Source organism: Neofelis nebulosa, chromosome 9, assembly GCF_028018385.1.
Source record: "Neofelis nebulosa isolate mNeoNeb1 chromosome 9, mNeoNeb1.pri, whole genome shotgun sequence".
Taxonomy (NCBI): Eukaryota; Metazoa; Chordata; class Mammalia; order Carnivora; family Felidae; genus Neofelis; species Neofelis nebulosa.
The window spans coordinates 140609221-140636749 of NC_080790.1; the positions used below are offsets into that span (position 1 = coordinate 140609221).

Sequence of the window (27529 nt, forward strand, 5' to 3'; positions counted from 1 at the left end):
TTGCAGGAGGTGGTGCGGTGGTTTGTGGCGGCGTGACCGTGCAGAGCAGTGAGTGCTTGGGTTTGCACTCAAGACCACCCCGGGGTGTTTGGCAAGGGCCACAGTCCCCGGCCCGGGGGGCCTGCCCGTGTGGGATGTCGTGCCTTAATTCTGAGATGCCTTTGAGGCGCTTTTCCTGTCCTCGTGATTTGCTTACGTAGACGTAGAGCACGGGTTTGCAGCGGCCTTCGGCCTCTGTGCCTGTGCAGACCGTCGGCAGTGGTGGGGTGTCCCCAGCTGCTCCGCCTTCACAGGTTGCGGCGGCTTCAGGCCCTCGGCGGGGGGCAGGAGGGGCAGTCTGGGCCGACCGGGCATCCCGTCCCTCCATCTGCAGGGCAGAGGTGTTTCTCGTTGCAGGGAGCCTGTGGTGGGGCCAGGACTCATCTGCAGAGTTGGGAAGCCCCCCCCCCCCCCCCGGAAGGCGGGGTCGCTGGGTCCATTCTGACCGTGACACAGAAGGTCTGTGGGACTCCTACTCGGCTCCAACCAAAAGTGGCGGCTGGAGGAGTGAGAACCGGGAGGAGTGGACTTCTCTGCACGCGCCTTCCCAGCACCTTCCGACTGGCTGTGTCTTCGAGCAGGTCACACCGCGACCTCGTGCCCGGCTGTGGGTGTGGCACGGGCAGGAATGGTGCCATGCGGTGCGGTACGAGTCTCCGCCTCACGTCGGGAGCCTGGGGACCGGGAGGCAACGATCCCGCTGCCGCCCGCCGCGCCGGACCGCCGGACTCGCGTGCGGAGCCCTGCCTGGCTGTGCCGTCTGGCACTCGGCGGCGCACGCTCGAGGGGGAAGCGAGCCCGGTGGTCGCCGTGGCCTCCCGGGCCGGGGGCGGCAGGGCCCGGTGGGCGGCCAGTGGAGGCACAGAGACCCAGGGCGAGGCGGGCCCTGCGCAGCTCCAGACCCACGGGCCCGGCGAGTCCTCGGTCTCGAGCGTCTAGCTGTGGTTTTAGCGTGAATCACGTGCGGAACAGCAGCACGTGTGTTGAAGACGCGGATGGTGAGCCCACCAGCACGTTGAAGAATGAGCCGCTCCGGAACTTGGAAGGATCCGGCTGTAGAACCTGCACTGCATTAAATTCGTCTATTATCCGAAAATCATTTTTGTGGTTTCCGGTCACGTTGTGCACACTTGTTTGTCCTTGGGTCCTTCTACCATTTAGGGTGGTAATTGGGTGCAAAAGACAGACTCCTCCCTTCAATAGCTGGTGTGAAGCTGGGGGGAGGGGAAAGAGGTGAAAGGTGAAGCTGGGGGGAGGAGAAGGATGGGGGGCACCGCACCGGGGAGACACCCCCCCCCCTCCCCGGGGTCCTTGAGGTCTGTCGGTTACAGAAGCTGAAGCTGCAGCGGGGGTGGTGCTGGGCCTGGGCCCCCTCGGGGGCTGCGCGGTACTGAAGACTCCGGAGGCCGAGGGGGGAGGGAATTGGCTTCCAAAAAAGCCCCGTGGCTGGAGGATGGGGCCGGCGGGGCCCTGCCCTGTGGGGATGTTTTAGGCTTTGTTCTAAGTGCAGTGAGAAGCCTTGGGAGGCTGTGCCGTGGCGGGACGGGACCCAGCTCGCTGGGCTGCCCTGTGCAGGACGGAGGAGGCGGCAGCCAGGAGAAGCCAGTGTGGCCGGAAGCCCGGTTGTGGCCGTCGGGTCCCGGCGTCCGCGGCTCCGCGCTGGCCGTGTCCTCGACGAGGCCACGTAAGGCCCACCCCCCGCACACCGAGAGGGCCCCGGGGACTCAGCTTGGGGGCTGGCAGACCCTCCGTGCTTGGCACGCCCTTGGGGCTCTGGCCTGTTCCACACGGCCTGCCACGTGGACACGGCCCGCTCAGCTGCCCGGCGTTGGCTGGCTCGGGTGGCAGGGCGGGAGCCCACCTCCGAAGACCCACCTTACAAACTGGGGGCGCTTGAGTCTTCCTGCTCTCGCATTCTGCGAAGACTGTCCCCAGTTGTCACTGGATGAGTCCACAGCCCTGTGACGTGGGGACCACCACCATCCCCCGATTCACAGGCTCCTGTCCAACACCAGAGCCCTGACGCCAGGATCCCCCGGGCCCCGCCCTCCACAGCCCGGTCCGCCCAGCGGGCCACCCGCCACGGGGAGCCCCGCACCCTCCCCACTCCCGCCGCCGGGCTTCACGGGAGCCGGAGGAGCCGCAGGGAGGTGGACCCTGACAGCTGCCGGTGGAGCGCAGGGCGGGGACTGAGTGTGTGCCCCGCCCCACCCGCCCTCCCTCTGCGGTGGCCGTCCGGGGGCGACACGTCCTAAGAGCAGAGCGCCAGACGGAAGCACGGCCGGGACTGACACGTGGCCTTGGGCGGCGCTGCCCCGTGTGGGTTGGAGAGGCGGGCGCCCGACCTGAAAGCGCTGCGCCCGCGGACGGCTGCCCCCGATGCAGCCGCTGCCACCGGAGGAGGCCCGCAGGGACGGGGCTGAGGACGCCCAGTGGTCCAGGTGGGGCCAAGGTGTGGGGGGCGGGGCGGTGGCTTGGGGACGGGGCGAGGCCACCTTCTCTCCACCTATGGGCTGTGCACTTCCTTGACGGTCCGCATACCAGTACCCAGCCCGAGACCCCATCCCTTTTTGAGTCCCAGGGCCAGTGAGAGCCCCCGTGAGCCCTCTCCAGGCCCTCCAGGGTCCCCGGGGGGTGCGCAGGCAGGAGGTATCCCAGGAGTCCTGCCTGGGGGAAGGGGGCATCGTCCTGGCTGGTGAAGGGGGAGCTCACGGGCACAGCTGTGGGTCCTAGAAGTGACCCTGCCAGGTAGGACCACACCCATTTACAGGCCCGAGTCCCTACCGGTGACCACACACCTGAGAGCAGGTTCAGCTGACATGGCAGGTGGCTGAGTCCTGCCCACACCTGCCAGCTGTGTGCTGTGGACAGGTCTCCATGGTGGGGGGGCGGGAGGCTCCTGGGGGGGCAGGGCCCACATTCTGGGAAACATTCTGTTTCCACATCCATTGCCGAGGACAGAAGGCCCCAGGACAGGGGCTCTCCTCACGACTGTGACACGCTGAACAACCAGGCCACCTGTGCCGCAGCCCTCCCTCTGGTTCTGTGGACCCCGGGCCCACGTCAGGCCCTGGGATCCCCAGGCCAGTTCACATCCGTCTCCGAGTGCCCAGGGAGCCTGGTCTCAGGACCTGCTGCTGCCGCCCAGCACAGGGTCACAGGAAGGCGCTAAGAGGTAGTGTCCCCGAGGCTGGGGCAAGATGAAGGCAAAGCCAGTGGGGGAGACGGGAGAGAAGCTGGTCGTTTCGCAGGACAGGGTGTGCAGAGCGGCGTGGGAAGGGCCGCAGTGAGCGTGGGAGTCCCAGAGCCCAAACCGCAGCCTTGGCCTGGGCCCTGCTCCAGGCATCTGCTAGAGCTGGGGGGCCGCGTGCTGGTGCCTGCCAGGGTCCAGGAGCGCTCTCGTCCTCCCCCCCCCACTCCCCACCCCTCCTGCTGCCCTGGATACCGAGGGGCTGATCCAGGTACTGATCCGGGTGGCAGGGGGTCACGTTTCAGCGGCTCTAGCTGGCTCGGCCTCAACTGCCTCCCTGTGTGCTCGCTCTGGAAGGGGCACTTGCCCCACTTCCCCAGGCCGTTGGCAGGGGAGGCAGCCTGAAGTTTTGGAGGGGTCTGGGGGTCCTGAGTGGAACTGGATTCAGCCGGGACGAGGCTGTCCCCGCCCCTGAGTGGACCCATCGCGGTGAGTGTGGCTGTTTCTGGCTGCCCACCCTGTGTGCCCTCTGCCTCGACAGCCACGTGTCTGCCCTTGTGGGCCCTGGGAGCAGAGGTGGGGGCAGCCAGTGGCCTTGGACCCGTGGCCTGCAATGCCGGCACATTTCCCTTTTCTGAATCGAGGGGCCACGTGACCACATGTTTGCTCAGCCGTGGATGCTTATGCACAAGGGCCACTGGCAGGAAGCAGAAGTTTCTAGAAGTTTCATAGGAAGCATTCCGATGAGCTGGGGGCACAGGCCTGAGGCTCAGGGCAGGTCACAGTGGGCAGGATGAAACTCTCCGATCCACTCTTGCGGTAGCCTTCTGTGTTCCCAAACAGGCCAGGCCATCCGCAGGATCAAGGAGTCCGTGTCTGGGCCGCTGAGTCCAGCCAGACTTCCTTGTTCTGTGTCCCCAGCCACTGGAGAGGAAGTACCTCTGCCTGCCCAGCTGGCATTGCCTCCAGCTTGGGGACTGGGCCGTGGGGGCCTCCCAGGGAGGAAGCAGACAGCACCTTGCCCCACACAAGCTCAGGGCAGACTGCTGGCCCGGATGCTGACGGGCCTTTCTTGGCTTCCCGTGGTCACAAGGAGGCCCAGGGGCAGCACCATATTCTAGGAGCCTGCCAGCCTCCCAGAGTGGGTCAGCCTCAGCTGGCCTTCCCACCCAGAGGGCAAACACAGCCAGGCTCTCAGGGTCACCAGTGAGATGGGCCAGGTGGGCTTGCTGGGGGCACAGTCCAGTCTGGACTGCTCTGACCATAGAAAGGAATGAAGCTCCTCCCGAAGGCACCTTTGGACTGTGGCTGTCTGTGGGGGCGTTGGAAGCTCTACTCCACGCCCGCCTTCTCCTGGTGCCCCTGGGCAGTGCATACACATGCTTGCAGGGGGCGCGGGGGCGTGGGAGCGCCGTGGGCTCCCCCAGAACGGGGCACCCGGAGGCCGTGGCGATGCTGCAGCCGGCTGGGCTCAGGCCAGCTGGACGGACTCCGGTGGGCGGTTTGGGCTGTGTTGCTCTGGACCTCCCCACTAAGGCCAGTGGGAGTGTTTGCTCAGGAGAGCGATGTGCCCAACAGGCCCGCTGCCCCTGGGCTGGAAAGCTGGGTGGGAGGGAGGACCGTGTGAGGTGCTCGCGGGGCGACTGTGGTCAAGTCCCAGGGATGAGTGTCGGGGAGACGTTGCGGGCATCATCTTCAGGTCCGGAACCCCAGAGGGGCGGGTGCCTGAGCCCACGGTGGTCCGCCCTGCCAGGGGCCCCGGGTCCTGTGTCGGGTGGGCAGTGAGCTGGTGCCACCTGCGGGCTCATCAGCCTCGCAGATGCCTGGCCCTGCCTCCGCCCCACGGTCTTCAGTTCTGGAAAGAAAACTAGCGTTTGGGGCCCCCGGGCCCAGAGGGACAGCCACTGAGCTTCCCCTATGGCCCCATCCCTCTCAAGCCTTGGGACCTCGGGTCCGTGCTGCTGTCCCTGTTGTCCAGGCTTCTGAATCATTCCAGTAACATTTTAAGAACCTGGAGGTGGGGATGGGGGCCATGTGACGGGGGTCACTGGGCAGTTTCCAAGTGGAGCACCGTCCCCCAGCTTCAGCCAAAGCAGGGTCTAGTGTCTGGCTTCTGGAATTGCACAGCTGGGGATATTTTTAGCACAGGACCCGATTTCCCACTGGTTCTGGTATATAAAAGCAGAGGGCCACAGAAGGGCACCCTGGAGCCCTGCGTGCCACACCCCTCTGAGGTCCAGAGGCCCAGCCTGAAGTGCCTGGTCCAGAGCATGCCCAGGAAACCAGTCCAGGGAAGGGATGGGGTTCCCCACGTCGTGCTAGGGCCCGGACGGGGACTTCTTTGATGCCCACACCACACGCCCCATCAGGAGCTGGAAGGCACTTTAGAACTGGAATCCCCAAGCCCCAGATGGGGCCCTGGCCTACAGATAGGGGTCTGTTGGGGCCGGAAGGCCGGCTGCTGGAACTCAGACTCATTCACCCCCAAACTCCCGAGTGATGGTGTCGAACCTCGAATCAGCTGTCTCTGCTGGTAGGACTGCAGGACCCCACAGCCTCAAGCAGTGGCTCCTTGGCTGTGGAGGGGCTGCAGCCAGGAGCGGCCCCAGGGCGCCCACGGTGGGGCCACTCAGCAGGTCGGGGCCGTGGGGAGGGCTGCCTCCTCCCTGACCGTGGAAGAGCACACTGTGGTTTGTGGACAGGGAGTGGACCCACGTGGAGACATCAGCCGGAGGAGGTGGACACTGTTGCCTGGCCTCCCTTCCTCCTGGTCACAGTGGCTTCTTGTTGGGACATTGGGAACTTGCTGGTCACTCTGCTATCCACTCACCCATGAAGAGGCAGCTGTCATGGGGACCAGCCTGTCTTCACTAAGGAAACGGAGGCTCGAAGAGGCCAGGCCTCTCATTCCGTGTCCACAGACCCACCCACACCTGGGCGCCTGGAGGCCAGCCCCCGGGGCAGGTCCTGTGGTCAGTGGTCCATCCTGCGGGGAGGCCCGCAGCCCTGACTTCTCCCGGCAGGTGGGCCCCGCTCCAGGTCGGGGCGTTTGTGGTAATGGGTGCGTCGTATCACACCCACTGATGGGGCTCCTGGTGTGTGCGCCCCGCTCAGGATGGGTCCCCGTGCAGGCGGGGCCCCTGAGCTCCCCGCGGGGCTGCTGCAAGGCCCCCGCACTCTCTGACCACCCGCCCCCAGCTTGCACACCCCGCCCTCCGCACGGGACATCACAAGTCACCAGCGGTACCCCCTCTCCACCCATCTCCCACCCCCACGGCTGGTGCCCACACCTCCCTCTCTCTCATTGTTTAAAGGTAAACTTTGTCTCTGAGGCCAGTTCTTGATTTACAGAGTCACGTGAAGGGAGTGACTCTACCGCCCGCCCCTCCCTCCACATCTTCTGTCAGCGTCCTGCCTTTGTCCCGCCTGCGAGTCCCTCTCCGCAGGGAACCACGGACAAAAGCCCGGAGTTTGCTCAGATTTCTGCCCTTGGTTTTCACACCCCAGGACCCCATCCGGGACCCCACATGCACGGGGGCGTCATCTCCCGCCTCTGGCAGTTTCTCAGTTCGCTTGGTCTCAGGGGCAGTCAGGGAGCACTGGCCGGAAGTTTCAAGGACCGGCCCCCTGTGGACACCTGTCTGGCGACTTCCTAGGCAGCCGGGCCTGCCTCTCCTCCGCCCGGGTTCCTCCAAGGGCCGACCACCCCCACGACACTGTCCCCTTGCTGGCCGCCCAGCACCGCCTGCCCCGACCTCCTCTGCTGGGCACACACAGCTCTTCCTGCGGAGCCTTCGGGGACCCACTGCCCTGCTCCTATCCCGTAGTGGCCCACCCCTGCCACGAGACCCTCCCTTTTGGCCTCAGCCGGGGTCTCCTGGGCAGGTTACTGAGCTGTCTGCTCTTGCCCAGCTGCTTCCCTGGGGACCCTGGCCTGTGGGGAGCGGGGAGTGGGGGTGTGGACCCGGCTGCCGGTCCCGGCTAGCACACCCCTCCAGCTGTGCTGTCCCACGTGCCCCTCTGCTGGCCGTCCGGCTGCTCCCAGCCTCTGCTGTCGTGACTCGTTCCTAGGGTCTGCCTGTGCTTCGGGTGCCGACACGCAGGGGGGTTCCGGTGTCGGAGGGGCGGCCACGCTGCCCTCCTGGGTGACGCCATCCCTCCTGTCCCGCAGGCCCGAGTGCCAGGCATGGACGGGGACGCTGCTGCTGGGCACGGGCCTGCTGTACTGCGCCCGGGTCAGCGTGCCCGTGTGCTCCGTCTCCATGAGCCAGGACTTCGGCTGGAACAAGAAGGAAGCCGGCGTCGTGCTCAGCAGCTTCTTCTGGGGCTACTGCCTGACTCAGGTGGTGGGCGGCCACCTGGGGGACCGGTAACCACCCCTGCTCCCCACGCAGGGCCGGGGCTGCCCCGGGGGGGAGGTGGCTCCCGCAGGATGAACGTGGGGCCGGGCCTAGCCTGGAGAGAGGCATCGGCCGGGAGGACAGAGGTCCGTGGAGGAGGCGGTCCGGGGGCAGGTGCGCGGCTCCCCTTGGGGCGCTTGTCCTGGGGGGCGGGGGTGGGGGGGTGCTTGTTGGGACAGAGGGACAGGCTGGGCCTGTGCCCTCACCACCCCCCCCCCCCGCCCCTTCTGCGGAGGAGGACGAGGAAGCGGCGCCCGGCCCGGAGGCGGCAGCTCAGAGCCGGGCTGGAGCAGGCACCGGCTTGGGCTCCTCCGGGCAGGACCCGCCCACCCTGCCCGCCACCCGCCACTGTGCTCTCGTCCTCCTCCAGGATCGGGGGTGAGAAGGTCATCCTGCTGTCCGCCTCCGCCTGGGGCTTCATCACTGCCGCCACCCCGCTGCTCGCCCGCCTCAGCAGTGCTCACCTGGTCCTCATGACCTTCTCGCGCATCCTCACGGGCTTGCTCCAAGGTAGGGCTGTCTTGGCAGCTCCCCTCTGCGGTCCCAGCCGTGCCAGCGCCAGGCGAGCGCGCACGCGTTGTGTACGCGTGTAGGTACACGCGCGTGGGCACGTGGGTGTGTGGACGTGTCCGTGCAGGTGGGTGTACGTGTGGGTACATACGTGCACTCAGGCGTGCTCCCGCGCGTGTGCTTAGGTCAGAGGAAGTCTCGTGCGCCTGCTGATAAGGCCCCGGGAGCCCCCAGCGCGGCGGGCGGGCAGCTGTCCTCGTGGGCAGGGAGGCACGAGGACCGACCGCCCCCAGCAGGCGGCCGGCGCTCGGCTGCGCTTCCCTGTGGCGGGCGGGTCCGTCGTGCCGCGCGAGGCCTTGGCGCCGAAGCTCTGTCTGTTTCCCAGAAACATTTCACGGTCTGGCGAAATCCGATGTCAGATGCCCCCCTCTGCCAAAAGGCCCACCCCGGGGGCGTGGGTGGCAGGCAGCTTGCCACACGGTGGCCGTCAGCGCCCCTGGCCGCTGGCGCAGCGGGGACTTGCTGAGTTTCTGCGTGTTGCTGGGCAGAGGCTGCCCCTGGCCGGAGCCTCCGGGACCCGCGTCTGCACTCGGCCTCTCCCTGTTTCCTGGCCGGCCCCACCGGTCCGCCTCTCGGGCAGTCCGGCTCCTGAGCCCCCGTGGGTTCACCCCGGTGCCCCACGTGCGGCCGGTCCCGTGGCTGGGGTTTCTGGGCGTCCAGCCAGGGGGCCCTCAGCTCAGGCTGTTCCCCCATCTTCCTGGGAGGTGGGGGGGCCGGTCCGTGCCGTCACGAGAGCCCAAGGGGCAGCGATCAGCCTGGGTGACTGGCAGTTGGTGTGGGCAGGGGTGGGGCCCCGACGGGAAGGCCGGGCCCTGCCTCAGCCCCTGGCCTCTTAGCTCTTCCTGGGAGAAAAGCACAGCGCCGGGAGCCGCCGTCCCTGTTTTAAAAATTAGGTTTTGCAATGATTATAGATTCGCAGGAAGTTGCGAAGAGGCCCCGGGGTCCCTCAGGCCTCCCTGCGGCGACATCTCGTGTGGCTGTGGGACGGCGACACATCCAGGCACCGTGGCTCCGTGGGGCCGCTCGCTCGGGCCTCACGGGCTGTAGGTGCACTGCGTGTGTGAACGCGTGCGAGCGTGCGTGTGCGAGCGAGAGAGCATGTGGGTGTGCGTGCGTGCACGAGCGTGTCATGTGTGAGCATGCGTGTGCAAGTGTGCGTGAGCATTGTGAGCGTGTCCGTGAGAGCACGAGAGTGAGTGCGAATGTGCACGTGCGAGCAGAGCGTGCCAGTGTGTGAGCGTGTGTGCGAGTGTGAGTGGGCCTGTGCGAGCAAGCGTGCACGTGTGTGTGTGAGTGTGCGCGCGTGAGCATGCACGAATCAGCGTGTGGCGTGCGTGTGTGAGTGTGAGTGTGCACCAGGACTCGAGCTGGTGTGTCAGGAGTGCCAGCTCAGACTCCGTCGTTCCCACAGCCCGTTCTGTGCCAGGACCCTGAGCACACCTGTCCCCCAGCTGAGAGTCCAGCTGACAGGTCCTCAGAGCCCAGTCCTGCTGGTCCCCGGGGGAGCCTCCCAGAGCAGCTCTCGGTCCTGGCTGGCCCCGCCCTGGCCCCAGGTGACCGCGTGGGGACGCAGCTCTCTGCTCGTTTCAGGGGTCTACTTCCCGGCGCTGACCAGCCTGCTGTCACAGAAGGTACGAGAGAGCGAACGCGCCTTCACCTACAGTGCCGTGGGGGCCGGCTCCCAATTTGGGTAAGTCCTGGCCCTGAGAGCCCAGGGGACAGAGGGTGTGCCCAGGGGGGCCTGGGCGGGGACAGGCCACGTGGGCGCCTTTGCGGCTCAGGGAGATGCGGGTCGGCTGCTTCTGTGCTGCGGGGGACCCCCCCCCCCACCCTTGTGCATGTTCTGTCCCCAGGGCAGGTGGTGTGGTTGAGGCTCTGGCAATGGGACACGGCGTTCCCTTTCATCTGTGCTGAGGGAGCCAGAGGGGGTGCCTTCCCGATGTGGGAGGTGACCTGTGCTCCCCTGGGGGGCATGTGACATGGTCCAGACATGAAGACCCTGTCCCTGTACTCCTGAATGGAGGCCTCGCTCGGGGAGAAGGGACATGTTGCTGTCCTGATGGGGCTTCACTACCCGGGGCTCAGGTCCCTCACTTCCCCGCTGCCAAGAAGCAGGCAAGAAATCAGAGCGTGGAGGGGTGCCTGAGGATGGGCCAGGAGCCCGGATAAAAGCCCAGAGCGCCCAGTGGAATGGGGGTTCTGGATACGCCATGTGGGACGTACTCTCACAAGGAACGGTGGGTGTTGTTTCTGAAATCCCGCTTCACCCAGGCGTCCTGGGCCTGTGTCTTAGGCTGAGAGGCACGGAACACACTCTGCCCACTGCACAGATGAGGAAAGGGAGGCTCCGGGGGGGGGGGGGGGGGGAAGGCAACCCCCTACCCCCCCCCCCCCCCCAGGCCTGCAGGAGGCGAGGATCCACAGGGCTTCTGGGCTTTGTGCTTGCTTTTCCCACTTTTGCGTTTAGACATCTTGGAGGCCAACTTGGAGGCCTGGAAGCAAGAAATTAAAGCAACAGAGGGCCCCTGTGCCGTGTCACGGCCGCACGGCTGTGCCCACGTCCCCTGGGTGCCGAGGCAGCCGGAAGTCTCCCTGAACGCTCCAAACGCTTCACAAAATACACTCAGACTGGGGCGGCTGCTTTCCTGGCGACGAGCTTATGCCGGGTGGGGGTGCTCAGAGGCATCGCCTTGCCCCAGCAAAGCCCAGGGTCACGGCCACCTGTCTTTCAGGACGCTGGTGACGGGGGCCGTGGGCTCCCTGCTCCTGGACCGGTACGGCTGGCCTAGCGTCTTCTACCTCTCCGGCGGGCTCACCCTGCTGTGGGTGTGTTATGTGCACAGGTACCTGCTGAGTGAAAAAGGTAACTGCGGCCGGGCGGGCGATGGCCGGCAAACGCAGCTGCCCAGGGAGGGTGAGGGCCTGGCGCCCGGCCCCTCTAGCGGCCGCTAAACATCCACCCAACTCACCTGCGGAGTAGCGCCCGCTCAGCGGGTCCCTGGGCTGCAGCTTGGCCCTGTCCGGAAAAGCATCCTCTAGACTAGAGCCTGAGGAAAATGCCAGTTCTCAGGCCGGCTCTGCCCGAGTTCAGGCCTGAGAGCCGTGCCCCAGGAAGAAGCGGGCACACGGAGACAGGTGCCCACCGGGCACAGGCAGCTGGCAGGGGCCATCGGTCTAAAGACGGCAGGAAGCGGGGCTTGGGGGATCCGAGGGCGGGGGAAGGACCGAGGAAGTCTGTTCAGACTCCCTCAAATGCCGACAGCCCAAGGTGCTGGCAGGGAGGACGGTGTGGCCGTCCCCGGGGCAGCCAGGCGGGCCGCAGGGCTGTGGGGGCGCTGGCCCCTGGAGCTGCCCCCCCGGGAGCCGTCTGTTACGAGCAGACGCCGTCCCCCGATTCTGAGGAGCTTCCACATGGAAACCGCTTGCCCCTCAGATCTCATCCTGGCCTTGGGTGTTCTGGTGCGAGGCCTGCGGGTGTCCAGGCGCACCAAAGTTCCCTGGAGACAGCTTTTCCGGAAGCCCTCTGTCTGGTGAGCCGGTGCCTCAGGGCCGCAGCTTGGGGTGGGGCGGCACGGGGCCGAGACCAGCCGATCTCGGGTGTTCCCGAAGCCTACACGGGCCGGGGTCACCCCGGCTTCTGAGCTCCGCAGGGGCTGGCGGGGGCGCCGCTCTGTGCGGGGCCGGGGCGCGTGGACCCTGAGCCCGGCCCGCGCCCCCCAGGGCAGCCATCTCCGCTCAGCTGTCGTCCGCGTGCGCTCTCTTCATCCTCCTCTCCTGGCTGCCGACCTTCTTCAAGGAGACGTTCCCCAGCTCCAAGGTGGGTGGACCGCCCTGGTGCCCGCGGGGTGACGGAGACACGGTGTTGTTTGCGGCCCCACTCGGGCTCGCGGCCCCGAGCTGACCTCGCCCGTGCTCAGGGCCCGCGGCCCCTCTGGTCTGGTGCAGCCACCCAGGACAGGGCCCCTTCCCACCACCGTGCAGCACCCGCTCCCGGGATGCACCCTGTGCGGCCGCCCGGCAGAGCCCTGCCCTAGGCTCAGCCGACGGTCTGTGCGTGGTCATGACCGAGGACGGGCCAAGTGGGGATCGCGACACGGGCAGGGTCAGCTTGGCCCACTCCACCCTGGCCACCCTCCCCGTCTGGTGACCAGAACCTCCTGCACCTCCACACGGTGGGCCTGTGTCCCCCCTGCTCGGCCCTGTCACGGTGTGGGGGGCCAGTGAGGGAGACTCGGCCTGAAGGGGGGCGGCCCTAGTGGACGTGGAGCTCGGCCAGGGTTGGGGAGGTCAAGGTCAGGGGGGCCCTCCAGCCCGGGAGCCCAGCCTGTGGGCAGGGGGAGACTTACCGGGCATCAGGGCACATGGGCGGCCACCGGCCTGTGCAACCTCTCGCGGGTGGCCAGGCGCATGCCCTCCGAGGCCTCCCTCTTCCCTGCAGGGCTGGGTCTTCAACGTGGTACCCTGGCTGGTGGCCATCCCCGCCGGTCTGTTCAGCGGGTTCCTCTCCGACCATCTCATCAATCAGGGTGAGCCCTGGGGGAGGGGCCGCCGGGAGCCCACCCAGCTTTGCCACACTGTGGGGGGTGGGGGCCCCCTCCTGGGGGTGCTACGGGGATGGGAGGGGTCTTGCCACCCCCAAGACCTCGCTTCGAGAGTGGGGCCCCGACCACCTCAGCCTCAGTTTCCCGGAGGGGGTGGGGCACAGGGAGAGGACCCGATTCCTGCGGGCACCGTGGAGCTCCTCCTTGGTCTTCAGAGGGGTCAGAGGTCATAGGTCGGGGGGGCTGTGTGTGCGAGCCCGGGACCCCAGCGAACACGCCCGAGGACGAGGATCTCACAGACGCGCACACCGCACGCGCATGCGCACGCACACGCATTCTTAGACGTTAGTCCTTTCCTAGTGAGAGAGTGCTGCACACTCACTGTGGAAAAAGTGGAGACTTTGCAGAAACAGGGAGACAGCATGTGTGTAAACCGTCCCGGGGCCTTCCTTCTGCGTGTCTGCTTGGCCTTGTCCTGGAGAGTCCTCTAGGTGCACACCCAGGGCCGGGCACACACACTCACACGCGCTCGCACACGTGCACACATACCCAGGATGCAGGATGCCCAGGCAGGGCACACGCGTCCACAGGAACTCACACGGGTGTGCACACGCACCCAGGATGCCCAGCACAGGGCACACGTGCCCACACACATTCACACAGCTGCTCACACACACCCAGCACACAGGATGCCCAGTGCAGGCACGTGTGCCCACACACATGTGCACATGTCTCGCGCACGACCCGGGACACCCCCTCCTTGAGCCCAGGGCCCGGCCCTCCCCTCCATGCTCCCTCCCTGCTGCTGTGCCGGCTGGGACCCCACGCGGGTGCCAATGGGAACCTCTCTCCTCTTCTCAGGTTACAGAACCATCACTGTTCGGAAGTTCATGCAGGTAGGGAGGTGAAATGCTCCTCTGGACACCCCTGGTTTGCTCCCGGGACCTGCGGGTTGTGACCCCCCGTCTCCTGACCCAGAAAGCATTCGGAGGTGCCCTGGGTCAGTGCTGAGGGCTGGTTTGGCCGACCTGAGGCCCTTCTCCCAGCTGTGCCCCCCCAGGCCCCCGCACACGTCTCTGGGCCTGGGTCGCCCCCATTCCCCTCTGGTCGGACAAGTGGGGGTCTCATACCCGATGGGCAGGCCTGGGAGGGTCTTTCCCAGTGACCTTGCTCAGTGCGCCCCGGGTGGCCCCGGGAGGAGCCCTGTCGGCAGGCACCAATCCTCTCTCCCGCAGGTGATGGGCCTTGGCCTGTCCAGCGTTTTTGCCCTGTGTTTGGGGCACACCTCGAGCTTCTGCAAATCTGTGGTGTTTGCATCAGCTTCCATCGGCCTGCAGACCTTCAACCACAGGTGAGAGCCGGGCGCCCCACTCACCAGCCGGCACCCTGGCACGGTGGGTGTGCCCTGGCATGGCTGAGTGCCCTGCTGTGGGGGGCGGGCCTTGGCTGGGCTGGGTTCCGAGTGCCCGTGTGGCAGTTTCTAGACCCCGGGTGCGCAGAGGACCAGCCCCGGACTCCATGGGGTGGCAGCCGCCCTGTGGTCACTTGCTCGCCCGCCTCCCTTTCTCTTTCCCACAGTGGCATTTCCGTCAACATCCAGGACCTGGCTCCATCCTGTGCCGGCTTTCTGTTCGGTGAGAGCCACTGGCCCCTGTTTGAATAGGAGGGGCTGTTCCCCACCCAGACATTGCTCACCCGAGCCCCGTCCTCTCTCCGGGCCCCCAGGGGCTGCCCCCGGGCGAGGGCCTCCTGTGACCCATCCTCGTTGTCGCTCTGTCTCGCTCGCAGGTGTGGCCAACACAGCTGGGGCCTTGGCAGGTAAGAGGCGGGCTGGGTGTCTCCCGGCTGTCCCACCCCTGAGTCTTCCCGCCCCACCGGCCCCTTAGCCCTGCAGGGTGGGGCACGGCGCCCTCCAGGGTCCCCCGGTGTCAGACCAGCGGGGAGGGGGACAGTGAGATCCCGGAGCTGGTCTGGGGCGAACGTTCACTTTTCTGACGGCGAGCAGCCCAGCCCTCACTTGACCAATAGATGTGAGTCAAATCCTCAAGGCCCGGGGTTCCAGGGGCTGAGTGGCTGGATGAGAACGCTGGGGCTCACTCCCCACGGAGGACCTGTGAGAGGCAATATGCCGGACAGCCCGTGAGGTCTCTGGCCCTCTGGGACCCTCTGAGGCCGGCCCTCCCTTGGCCTGGTAGCTGGGACACCTGAGTTCAGCTTCTGTCCCTCAGGCCGCCCCCGACCTCCCCTCCTGGTACCCTAGCCCCAGTCCCTGCCCCGGCCCTCCCCTCAGGACTGCCCTGCCCGCCTCTGGTGCAGGTGTCGTGGGCGTGTGCTTGGGAGGCTACCTCATCGAGACCACGGGCTCCTGGACGTCCGTGTTCAGCCTGGTGGCTGCCGTCAGCAGCCTGGGGCTGTGCATCTTTCTGCTGTTTGGAGAGGCCCAGCGCGTGGACCTGAGCCCTACCCACGAGGACCTCTAGCTGCCTCGGCCTGACGGTTCCCCGAGGACCCAGTGCTGCCCGCCTCGGGGCGTCGGGCTGTGTTGAAGAGCCTCCCACTCCTGATCCTGGGTGTGTGAGCAGAGGGGGACGGGCCCCAGCGGAGCCCGAGCAGCCCTGGTGAGCCTCAGTCTCTCCACCTGCCAGTGAGGTGATCGTGCCCTCCCCCGGGGTTCGTGGGCTGGCAGGGTGAGTGGGATTGGTATTTTGAGTAGCAGCTGCACTGTCACAGTCTGTCCCACGTAGGTCTGCGTGCCCACGTGGTCACCGGGTGGGAGGGCTGCCTGTCTGTCATCACAGGGGCAGGGGCACCACCCAGCTGGACTCTTCCCTCAGACCTGCTCTGCTTAGCTTCTTGGCCCTGGGGCCAGATCATTCTTCCTGGGGGGTGCTGTCCTGTGCACTGCGGGCTGTTTAGCAGTTGGCCCCCGCCTACTAGGTGACCCCCACCCCCTGCCAGTGATGACAACCAGCACCGGCTTCTGGCCTCACTACATGTCCTCAGGAGACTGTGCCTTGGGCCAGAACCGCGGCTCTGATGGAGGCTGTTGGGGGTTGTGAGCTAGACGCCCTTGCCCATCTTTGGGCCCCCCCCGGCACCCCCCGTGGGTCCCTCTCTGCCAGGGATGCTTCTCGGGACCAGGGAGCCCTCCCACCTTGTCCTTCTCTCTCTCATAACGAGAAACTGGTCATCTCGTGAGTTTGTAATGCATTTTGCAAGATGTCTATGTAGAAGAACTAAGAATGTGGAGAGATCACACCAGACTTATTTAAATGATAAGCTATTAAACTGGAAAAGGAAGGCTGCGATTTTATTAACCTTCCTTTATTTATTTATTTTTTCTGAAGTTTTTATTTATTCATCTTGAGAGAGAGTGAGTTGGCGAGCACGTGGGGAGGGGCAGAGAGAGAAAGAGTGCTTGAGTGAACGGGGGAAGGGCGGGGGGGGGGAGGGGAGAATCGCAAGCAGGTTCTGTGTTGTCAACACAGAGCCTGATGTGGGGCTTGATCCCACGAACCGTGAGAACATGACCTGAGCCGGTCAAGAGTTGGACGCCCAACCGACTGAGCCCCCCCCAGGCCCCCAATCTTCCTTTTTTAAAAAGAATAAACACGTATTAAAGACTTGTTGAGCTCACCCCGGAGGAAGCCCCCGGAGTGTTGCAGGTGACGGTCAGGGGCGGCCCCCTGAGCAGACACATGCAGGAAGGAAGGCGGAGGTGAACGTGCAGGGGCAGCGAGGGAGGAGGTGCCCCTCCACCCGGGGAACCCGCCCGCGGGCACGGAGCCTCTGGCCTTGCTGTGGCCTGCCTGTCGCGGCTCCCGCGGAACCGGGCCCAGACAGCCCAGGTGCGCTCGAGGAGGAGGAGGGTAGCTCCGCGTGAGTGCTCCCTGCCGCCCCCACTTGTGATCAGAAAGAACCCGAAGACGGACCTCTGATTACAAAATGAGTCGGGCCTCCATAGGTCAGGCCTGTTTGTGGAGGTGGAGACGCGCTGGGGGACGTCGTGGACACGCGGAGACGCGGAGAGGCGCTGGGCGGGGCGGCGTGGAAATGTTCTAGGGATGTTAATTTACCACAAAGGCCTTCACGTGCGCTCCGCTGGAGGTTTTCCCCAAGTGACCCCCGGCGGAGGAGGAGCCCACCCCGGAGGGCCCCCTGTGGCCGACGTCCTGCAGCGCAGAACACAGTGACGTTCCTGGGACGCGGGAGCTGAGGTCGGCCCTCATGACCGCTGCCAGCGGGCGGCGCAGGATGTTGGCGCGTTCACACTGCCACGTGGCCGTCCCCACCCACCGTTTCCAGAACGGGGAGCCTGTCTTCATTAAACAACACCTACCCCCGCCCCCAGGGGTCCACCATCCGCCTCCTGTCCCTATGGGTGTGACGGCCCCAGGTCCCTCACACAAGGGGAGTCACGCAGTATTTGTCCTTCAGGGACTGGCTTGTTCCACTCGGCGTGGTGTCCTCGAGGCCCACCCATGTTGTAGCAGGTGTCGGCTCGTCCTTCCCTTTTACGGTTGGTAACAGTCCCGTGTGTGCACGGGCCACACCTGTTCGCCCACTCATCTGCAGTGGACTCCTGGCTTGTTTCAACCTTTGGCTGTAGGGATAAGGCCTTTAACACCTTCACAACCCACAGCAAACCGTGAGGTCTCTGAGTGTGTAAGCAAGGAGGTGGCCCTTCCCGTGGTTGCTCAGTCCTTGAAGCCCCGGAAGGAACATGGGACACAGGAGGCGATGGTGGGTCTGCTCAGAAGGAGAACCAAGATACACGTGTGTGAACTGAGGCCCCAGGCCCCCAGGACGCCATATCGGGTCCCACTCGGTCCCCCTCCGCAGAGTCAGAGGAGGGAGGCAGGCACGTGGGATTTGGGGACACAGGCCTGGTGCCCAGCAGAGGGGCCCGACCCCCTCTGGCAACGGCCGTTCCTGATCTGGGATGCCGTCTCTGGGCTGGATGCTCCAAGGCCAGTGTTGGAGCTCGGTCAGGGCTGCAGAGTCGGGGGGAAACGGTTGTTGGCAGGGAGGGTGCTGCTGGCAGAGGGTGTTCCAGCCCGGTGGGGGCCCAGCCCTGTGTTATCTGCTGCTCGCAGGCTCAGACGCGTCCCCTGTCAACAGCCCTGGCAGGTCCCGGTGGCTGATGGGGACCAAGGTCAGGCAGCGACGGGGGGGGGGGGGGGGGGGGGGGGGGGGGGAAGCAGCAGAGCCGGGAGGCTTAGGGCTCGGGCCGGCCTCCTGCACCGCACACCCAACCGTGCTCGCAGCTCGCTGCCCCCGGGCGTGTGGGAGTCGGTGTGTGCCCCTGCGGCCCTGCCTGGAGGCACCTGCAGAGGCCAGGGCTGCTGTCACCTGCAGCTGGCCGACAGAGGGCGCCGTCTGACAGAGCTGCGTCCGTCCGTCCAGCAGCCTCTAGGTGCCGCGGGAAGGGCCTCCGGCGGGCTGCTCAGTGCCCTGTCCGTGGGTGCCCTGCCGCTGGGCTCCGTTGGAGGGAACGGGCTGGAAGGATGTTCCAGGTGCAGGGGACCCTGCGGCGAGGGCGGGCGAGGGCAGGCGGAGACTGGACAGCGCGGCAGGAGCCCGACGCGGAGTGGGAGGGGGAAGGGCTGGGGCCGGGCTTGGGGCGCCGGCCCGGTGACTCGACACTGGGGGCGGGGGGCTGGGTCCTCCAGGCGGGGCTGTCCTCCACCTACCTGAGCAAGGAGGCAGCAGGGGCGCTGGGGGTTCAGACTCCGGATGTCCCTCGGGTGGGGGCACAGGCTTCCCTGAGTCCTGTCCTCGGACCCGGACCCCACACAGGCTTCCGGGTGCCCTCCCTTCAGCTCCCACCCACACGTGGTCACCACAAATGACTTTCCCCCTCGTTTCTTTTTATAAGGTCACTTTTTTTTATGTTTATTATTTTTTATTTTTAAGAGAGACAGAGCACAAGCGGGGGAGGGGCAGACAGAGAGGGAGACAGAATCTGAAGCAGGCTCCGGGCCCTGAGCTGTCAACACAGAGCCCGACACGGGACTCAAACCCACCAACCGTGAGACCTGAGCCGAAGTCGGTGCTCAACCGACTGAGCCACCCAGGCGCCCCTCTCCTCGTTTCTTTAAAGCAGGATCTTTAATGGCCACTTAAAATTCCTAATGAACATGTTAACAGCCCCCCACCTCTCTGGGCCACTCTCCCTGGCCCTCCGTTTCTGGCTGTGTCTTTTCAGCTGCAGGACCGTGGTGCCCTGGGAGTCCCCTCTTGCCCCCTTGGGGACTTCCGGACACCCATCCCCCTGGGTGAGTCGGACCTCACAACCAGGGGGACGGGCAGGGGCCACCGGCCATGCTCCGTCCTGTCTGCAGCGGGCCGTCCGGTCCCCCTCTTGGGGCGCCCGAGGAAGGAGATGAGCCACCATTGGCCCGCGCTTTGACTGGGATTTATTTTATTATGTTTAATTGAAAAGCTTTGAGGTCGTGGCATGAATATTCAGCACGGTGGCTGCTGGCACGGGAGCTGGTGTCTGATTCTAGGACGCGCCCCAGCACGGGGCCTGTCAGAGGGGGAGTGAGGTGGGGAAGCTATTAATTGAAATAGCTTCATTAATTAGTAATTAACAGCAGGGAAATGACTGTGTCACACGTCCTATTTCAGTGGATGCCCTTCATGTGTTATGGGGCCTTTAATTAAAGGACGTGCATTTTAATTAAAGGCAAGCTTGGCCCTTTGGCCTTTGGAATACAAAAGACACTCCCACTTTGAAAGAAGCTGGCGGGGAGGCTGGTGCCGGTGGCGGGGGGGTGGGGGGGGGGAGCTGTGTTCTCTGTCGCCGACCCCTTTGCCTTCCAGCCCCTTGTGGGGCAGTGGACCCTGGCTGGTCCTCCTTGGAGTCTAGCTGACGCCCTTCCTGAGTCCGAGGCGGTGGCCATGTGGGGTTACAGGCCAGCGGGGGGGGAGCGGGGCTGGCCAGCACTGCCATGCCCAAGCAGCCCCGTGTCCCCGAGTCCTGCGAGCAGGGGCTGGAAGCTGGGAGAAGGTGCCTCGGGGTGGGTGCTGTCCCCGCACCTTCCACCCGCCCTGGGCCCCAGCCACACCAGGCACTCATCCCTGCCTGTCCTCAGTGGGCAGCGGGGAGGCCAGGGGCTCACCAGAGCTGCGCCTGGCCGTGGGGGGAAGGAGCTCAGCCTGCTCCTCACACCCTGTGAGCCGGCGTCCAGCGGGCAGGGCCTGAGCCCGCCAGCCACCGTGCTGTTGCAGAGACCTCGGGGCCCCTCCTGCCACCCTCCTCCTACCAACAAAGATGTAGACAGCCAGCTTGAGACCCACACCCCGTTCCTGCTCCCTCTGTCTCTGTCTCTGTCTCTCTGTCTCTGTCTCTGTCCCCCCAGAGGGTCCTGTGCCCCTTTCAGCCTGACCACCTACTAAAATGACCCTTGCCAAGGTCAGTGAGGCAGCTTAGTGGTGGGGACTGACCCCGGAGCTCCTGCTTCAGTCTCTGAGACTCCAGGCCCCGTGTCCCTCCAGCCCTCACACCTGGTGCCTGTGGTCGGTCAGACGCACGTGTTCTCTGCCCTGCCTATATTTTCCACCTCCAGACCTTGGTCTGGCCTCTGTCACTGCCTAGATCACCCCCACCCCATCATCCAACACACACGTACACATGCGTGCACACACATGTACGTGCAGGCACACACACGGTGCTGGTGTGGCAGGGGCCCCCCACTAGACACGGGCTCTGAGGGCGGGGCTCATGAACAGTGTTCCTTTGTGCCCCCCAGCCTGGGGCCTGGCCTCGGTGGTCCTTGGTGGAGCGCACTGTGCCCTCTGCTCTGCCTGGCAGAGATACCCAGCATCAACAGGCCCTGGGACACGTGTGGTGGGAATCCTGGGGTCTGCTGCCTTGTCATTGATCAGGCAGCTTTGTGCCCGCCTCGGAGGGAAGCGGGCACAGGGGAGGGAGGCCCTTCCTCCCCGAGAAGCCGAGCTGCTATTTTAAAAGTAGTCCCCAAATTCCTTCCCTTGAGCACCTTGGATCTAGGTGGGCTCTAAGACCGGAAGGTGATTTCTGGATTAGGTCAGGGAAAGCTCTCCTGGGACACTGGGTCTGGGGCCCCCACCATGCTGTGAGGGAGACACGGGGAGGCCCTGGTGTGCACGAAGAGACAGAGGCTCTCTGGCTAACTGCACGAGGAGCCCCCGACAGAATGGCCCAGATGAGCCCCCTCCAATGCTCGACCTACAGCGGCTGCTAGAGAGAATACGATGATTGACGTAAAGTAGCCTGGCTTTCGGGTGATGGGTTAGGGCTCCCTGAGGAGAGAGTGGAGGGGTGTGCCCGTCCAATGTGGGTGCTGGAGGGTCTGGGGGCGTCTGAGCTGGGTCCGGCTTGCGGGAAGAACGGGGCTCGTTCTCTTGGGAAGACCGCAGGGGGGCCCTGAGTTTCAGGGCGTCCCCAGCCGCCCTTCGGCTGTCCAGTCTTGGCTCACGATTGTTGTTCAGGGAGAATTTGACCGATGTCCACTTCCTCCTACTCACAAAAGCAATGCCTGCCTTTGCTCAGGTGGGCAGAGGACCCAGGAGCTGCTTTAGGAAGGAGCCGGGAAAGCGTCTGTGCCAAGGACAGACCAACGGAGATGCCAGGGACATGTGACACGAAGTACACCCTGTCCAATTAAATTATTTAACGCGTTAGCATTAATTGCCATCCTGCAAACCCGTAAGTGGTTCAAGTTTTCGCTCTTCCTCTGGCTCAGAGAGCCTTCAGCCGGTGCCCAGGCTGGGAATGTATTTTCCTATTTCCTCCTGTTCCTTGGTGAAGAGGACGCCTGGGGGAGGGGCTCCCTGTGTACGAGCCAGCGGTTTCCCCGACACCTGCTGCACCCAGCAGGGACGTTTCGTATTCTGTCGACCCCCCTCCTGTCTTCTATGTCTGTGCCTGCCTGGATGCACGTTTGTATTCCCAGAATTAGGCGCCTCCACAGGGACCAGCCCAGCGCCCTCGGGGTAGGTGTGACGGTGGCGTTTTAGTGTCCCGAGGCTGCCAGAACAAAGTGCTGCATGCTAGGGGCTCCAACCACAGAGGCCGCCCCCCACCCCAGGCCTCTCTCCTGGGCACCCGTGCAGATGCCGTCCTCCAGATCTCTCCTTACAAGGACACGGACCGGAGTGGGGCACACCCCACTGACCTCATTTGACCTGATCACCTCTGTGAAAACCCCCCCTTCCAAATACAGTCACCCCAACACCCCGGGGGTTAGAGCTTCAACATTGGGTTTGGGGGACACAATTCAGCCATACAGTGTGGCTTCTCTGTTGCCACCTGCCCTGAACCCAGGGCCGTAGAGGGCAGGTGAGGCTGCCCTGGAGGCCGTAGAAAATGCTGTGGGCGACCAGACCCCACTTAGGATGGGGGTGGGGGCTGCTGGCAGCTGACAGCCGAGCCCCTTTCCCAGGCTGCGCCTCCCCCAGGGTTGGCCCGCCGCACCACCCCACCCCCACCCCCTAGCCTCGGCTGGACCGCAGTGAGGGCCGTCATAGCTCCAGAACCTCCCGCGGGGCCATGGAGACCTCGGCTGTGGCTGCGGCTTTCCCCCTGCTCCGTCCCTCCCCACAGGGTGGTGCCGAGACCCCCCCTGTGACCTCCTGCGGCAAATCTCCACCCGGCCCCCAGGGCAGCCTCTCCTGGCTGGGGGGAGACCCACGTCCTCCGTGTCTGAGACTCTCCCTTTGCTGAAACAGAAACGCCAGTGCAGGCCCGGGAGACCACGGTGCAGACAGAACACAGCACCCCGGCGACCGGTGTCCAGGGGAATGAACGGCTCAGTCCTGCTCGCCACAAACAAGCCGCGGGCCCGTAAGCCCTGGCGCACAGCACGGCCCGTGGAAAGACGCACGGCATCATCATTTGCTGACGTGCGGATCCACCTCGGCGAGCCCGGCGCCCAGCCAGGAGGCGGCTGGAATCAGCACACAGGTCGCAGGAAGCGTTGGCGTGAACGCGGTGGGGAAGCGGAGCCCCACTCACGCCGGCCGGGGGGGTACAGGGTGCAGCCCCCGGGCACAGCCGCCTGGCAGATCCTCAGACGCCCAACTGTGAGGTTTCCATAGCAACCCAGCAGCTCCAGCGCTCCGCGTGCGCCCAAGAGGGATGGCGGGGTGTCCGTGCAGAACCCACACGCGGACGCTGGCGGCAGCCAGAGCTGGAGACAACGACGGGTCCGCCAAACGCGGTCCAGCCCCCGGCGGGGTGTCACTCGGGCTCAGCAAGGAGCGAAGCGTGGACGCGGCCGCGTGGACGAGCCTTGAAACCACGGCGTGGGGTGAGAGGCCGGACCCGGGAGGACATGAGTCGTAGGAAAGTCCGCAGGGGCAGAAGCAGATCGGTGTTGCCAGGGATCGGGGTGGGCAGAGCGTGACTGCCGCTGGTGGCGGGCCTCCGTTTGGGGTGAAGGAATGTTCTGGAACGAGAGGCGGTGGGGCCGCACAGCACCGAATGTGCTAACTGCCGCTGACCGTGTCTGGTTTAACGGGGCTCCTGGGGGCTCAGTCGGTTGAGCATCTGACGCTCGGTTTCGCCCCAGGTCAGGATCTCACAGTTCTTGAGTTCGAGTCCCGTGTTGGGCTCTGTGCTGACAGCTCAGAGCCTGCTTGGGATTCTCCCTCTCCCTCCCTCTCTGCCCCTGCTCTGCATACGGGTGCTTGTGCACGCTCACTCCCTCTCTCTCAAAATAACATTAAGAAAAAGCGTCTGGTTTAACGTCCTGCAAATTTCGCCTCAGCTGCAAATGTCAGGCGCACAGGGCTATTCGGAGACCGGGTCAGGTGCCCGGTACCGGCCGCCCTCCTTGTGTCCGGAGGGATGGAGGCCATGGCGGGTCACAGAGCCTGTCTGGCGTCCTCGAACAGTAGGGGAAGAGGCCGTCAGGTTGGCACCCCATCCCCAGGGAGGCAGAGGGGCGGCGAACCCGCCTGGAGCCTCCCAGCTCGTGGGCAGTGCCGGGGGGGCGCACGCACCATCGGCCCCCCTGGGCCCACACTTGCTCTCCTTTCCAGTTTGGAGACGCTGCCCTGATGGACTTGGCAGAGACACGCTCTTTGCTGAGAACGCAGAGGACGAATGAGTGGAAATAAATGCCCCCGAGAGAGGACCGCTGATACTTGGTGACAGGGCTTCAGGCCGCTGTCCGTGTGCATGTGCCTTGGTCGGGCGCTGGCCCCTCTGTGCCCTCCGTGAGGAGACTCGGTCCCCAATGGGGACGTGTGGCCCCCCGTCCGGGGCGCTGACGGTGTTTTCTGGGGTCGCTAACCTCTGTCCGTGGCCCCTGATGCCCACCAAGGAGTGGCTCCAGCCTGTCCGGCCCGGGGTCCAACCCCGGGTCCTCCTTCCTCTGTCCCTGCAGGACAGCGGCCCTGTCTCACAGGCTGGGATTAGAGCGTTGTTCGACGGTACACGGTCCGAAAGCTTCCTGAAGGTCATTTGGAATTTGGGGCTAGGGAGTCCCCGCCCCAGGCTCCCCCAGTATAGGGACAGGGACAGCAAGACCCAACCCTCCATGCTGCTCACCAACCCTGGTCTTCCCAAACTGCCATTCCTCAGGAGTCCCTGAGTCCCTGGGGCTAAGCTGGGGTGAGGGAGGTTGGGGACGAGCTGCAGTGTCCCCCACGGACCCTCTGCATCATCATCTCATGCCATTTTCTTCCCAGGATGATGGCTTTTTGGGAAAGGAGGGCTGTGCCACCATTCAGATTTCTCTGCCCCGTCCCCAGGACTTTGCCCCAAATGGGTGACCGAGCACACACGGATCCGCAGGCACCACCCGCGAGGACACCAGATCCACAGACCCCACGCAGCTTCCATCATGTGATGTGCTCCCTGGAGAACGTTCTCCGGAGCTTCCTCGCTGAACCCGCTGAAGTCCTTGCTCATCATTCCACGTGGCCACACACACCATGTCCAACATTTCCATGGCTCTTCTGCTGAAACGATTTCACCAGGGTTAACTCATCTACATGAAAGATGCCCCAGGCTGGGCTACCCGGTCCATTGTAGCACAGGTCACGTTGTCAAAACTGGCCAATTACAGCGTCTGCTCTCTCTTGGGGTCTCTATGTCCAGCTGTCCAGCTACCCTGGGAGCTCCGAAGCCCTGACATGGCCAGGCGGAACTTTTCCTTCCTTCCATCAACCTTTAGCTGACGTGCAGCCCTGGGCTGAGCCCCACAGCAGCATGCAGGCCCCGAGCAAAGATGGGCCTAGAACCTGAGCAAGAACAACGTTCTTGGGGCCAAAGTCCCCAGGACCGGCTGGTCACTCTCATCAGCAGCCTGTGCCTGTGCCTAACCCTGGCCTTGTTCTTCCCCTCCATCCAGTGACAATCAGGGACGTGACTCCGGCCATCTCAGTCCTTCCCTCCGTGTGGTGAGGGTCATGGATGTGACCTGGGCCGCCCCGTCTCCCTTCCCCTCTGTCCAGTGGGGTGGAGATGATGGTGGGCTTCGCTTGTACCAGGGCTCCCTGCCCCTGCCATCTCCCAAAGCAAACCTCTCCCCGCCTTCAGTATTTGACCCACATTGTGTAACGAATGTGACAAGGGCTGTGGGCCAATTTCTGTCCCCGGGACCATCTGTTGTTTGCGAGCAGCGTGCAGTTGTCTCCACCTTCCGAGGCGGACAGCCCCTCGGACTGGCCTGGCCCTGCTCTGGCTGCCTGACTAGCAGCCCCCCAGCCCCACCTGCCACTCTGACCCGATCCTGGGCTTGGGCCCATGAGTTCCCATCAGGAGTCGTCTCCAGAATTGGCCCTAATTGTTGGCTACTTGGCAGCTCTTGGGGACACTGAGGAGATGTGAGGGTCCTGCACCTGCCTCCTCGTGGCTGGAAAGAGCCCACCTCATTTGTGGTCCCTGCCTGGGGAGGATCCTGTTCGGGGAGGACCCTGCCTGGGGAGGACTGAGGGCAAGCGGGGACAGTCAGGGTGGAGGCCTTTGGGATGACCCAATCTGCAGACTCTGGTGAGGGTGCAGCCCTGTCCAGCCAGCCATCCCACAGGGTGGGCAGGCACCTCCACCCCGCCACACCCAGGACCTCATCGGGGGTCCCAACAGACACTTCTTCTCCCTCAAGCCTCGCTCTGTCACTGAAGCGGCTCTGGGGCAGTCCCCCCCTCCCCTTTACAAACTTGCGTCTTTGTCCTGGGAAGAAAGAGTCCTGTGTGCTTGCTAGCAAAAATCAAAGGGGTTTGAAGAATAACTGTTTTCCTAAGTTTTAGCTGACATTCAATTTTAATGACTTTTTAAACAAAGTAACTATTAAACGTGGGCTGTTTTATGGTCTCCTGATGTCTGACAGGTGTTTTTGCCCATGTGGGAAGCAGATGCTAACAGCATTCTCCCTAATAGCTCATAAATACAAGCCCTTGGCATTTCCCTTTGTATGTGGCTCCGCCAATGGCCAATTTGTTCTTCAGAAGTGGCCACGTTGGCCTGTCAATCAGCTCTTGCCGTAGGCGATTTTTGGTGATTAGAAGCCCCTTAGAGAGCGAGAACTCCAAATTAGTTTTAAATAAAAAATAAGAATATTCATGCTGCTGAACATCTAAAGGCAAGAGGTGCACCAGAACCTGCGTGAGCCGGCTGGGGTCCTGGCGGTGCTGGCGGAGGGGGCTGCGCGGCCCAGACCCGTGGGGACGGAGCCACGGAGCTGGGAGGGACAGACGGGGTGGGGTGGGGGGTGCAGGTGACCCAGGGTCAGCCCGAGACGCTCAGCCACATGAGGGTGGGCTTGGCGGGCACATTTCATGTCTGCCGGCACCTTTGCGGGGACACGGAAGCTCATCCAGAGGAGGGCGGGGAGAGAAGCCGGTCTCCTTGAGAGACGAACAGATGTCCTCTTTGAAGAAGCTGACGGAGGACACAGCGTCTCGAGTGGGCCGTCATGCCCCCCTCCACTGCATCCCAAGCTGGCCGCAGGGCCCCCTCCGCTGCATCCTGGGTCCAGCCGGTCGGGTCCAGTCCCTGCTGCCACCCTCCTCCGCAGGTGAGTCCTGTCTTGCTGCTGTCCCCTCCAGGAGTTGGGGTGGTAACCTCGTGAACCCCTTCCAGGGTCCCTGCTGGGCTCCCCCAGGACCTGGCCCTGTCCGAGGTGCTGACTCCAGGCGTCAATGATGGGGTCCTGCCCAGCTCAGGAAAAAGGCCTGGATGGCTCATGGGGTGGGAACATGGGCTGGCTTGGGCTGGGAAGTCCGAGCAGCTTCCCCGGGGTGGCATCCTGCCAGGGTCTGGTGGGTGTGATGGGGAAGAGATGGGGGGCGGGAGAACACTCAGGGCTCTGAGAACAGTGTCCAAAGGCCAGGCGGGTGTAGAGAGGGCTGTAGGTCAACACCCTGCTGGGCCATTCTGGGGAACTGGTCCAAGCTTGGGCATGCTGACTGTGTGGAAGCCTCTGGAATCTTTCTCACTCCTCTGCTCCCCAGACAGTGTGGGCACTAGGACTGTGGATGGATCCAGGAGTGTAGAGGTGCCTTGGCCAACCCGCTGTGGGGTGGAGTGGGTCCGTCTCTGTCCTCAGACAGTGGGAGCAGGCAGGAGGCAGGGGAGTGGGCGGGGGGCAGCAAGCCGAGGGGGCCTGGCACAGCAGGAGGGCGGGCCGAGAGAGGGGGTGTGGAACTGGTGAGGGTGGGATGGGCACATCTGGGGCCACTGGGGGCCCCTGGACATAGAGACCCTGCTCGATGACCACCAGCCTGTCTGGGGACAGGATCATGACCCACAGCGGCCCTCACCATCTGCCCAGAACATGCCCTACAACACCCCC

At 64.5% G+C, this 27529-nt stretch overlaps 1 protein-coding gene and 1 long non-coding RNA gene across 4 annotated transcripts; both read left to right on the forward strand.

The window, feature by feature from the left end:
• Window positions 1-2138: 2138 nt before the first annotated feature.
• Window positions 2139-16071, forward strand: SLC17A9 (solute carrier family 17 member 9). 3 transcript variants are annotated; one of them, XM_058686194.1, is made up of 13 exons: window positions 2139-2480; window positions 7401-7598; window positions 8000-8139; window positions 9790-9889; window positions 10932-11062; window positions 11633-11729; window positions 11925-12016; window positions 12638-12725; window positions 13602-13636; window positions 13976-14091; window positions 14319-14374; window positions 14529-14558; window positions 15057-16071. In XM_058686194.1, the coding sequence occupies exons 1-13, from the start codon at window positions 2419-2421 to the stop codon at window positions 15232-15234; spliced, it is 1323 nt and encodes a 440-aa protein (XP_058542177.1). In that variant the 5' UTR covers window positions 2139-2418; the 3' UTR covers window positions 15235-16071. The 3 variants fall into 3 exon arrangements, with proteins under 3 accessions (XP_058542177.1, XP_058542180.1, XP_058542179.1); XM_058686197.1 differs by having other exon boundaries at window positions 2144-2480; window positions 10932-11042; window positions 11920-12016; XM_058686196.1 differs by having other exon boundaries at window positions 2145-2480; window positions 11920-12016.
• Window positions 16072-19620: 3549 nt separating this feature from the next.
• LOC131486076 (uncharacterized) lies at window positions 19621-26049 on the forward strand. The gene is made up of 2 exons (XR_009249177.1): window positions 19621-23038; window positions 24423-26049. It is a non-coding gene; the product is annotated as an uncharacterized LOC131486076 (long non-coding RNA).
• The last annotated feature ends 1480 nt before the right edge of the window (window positions 26050-27529 follow it).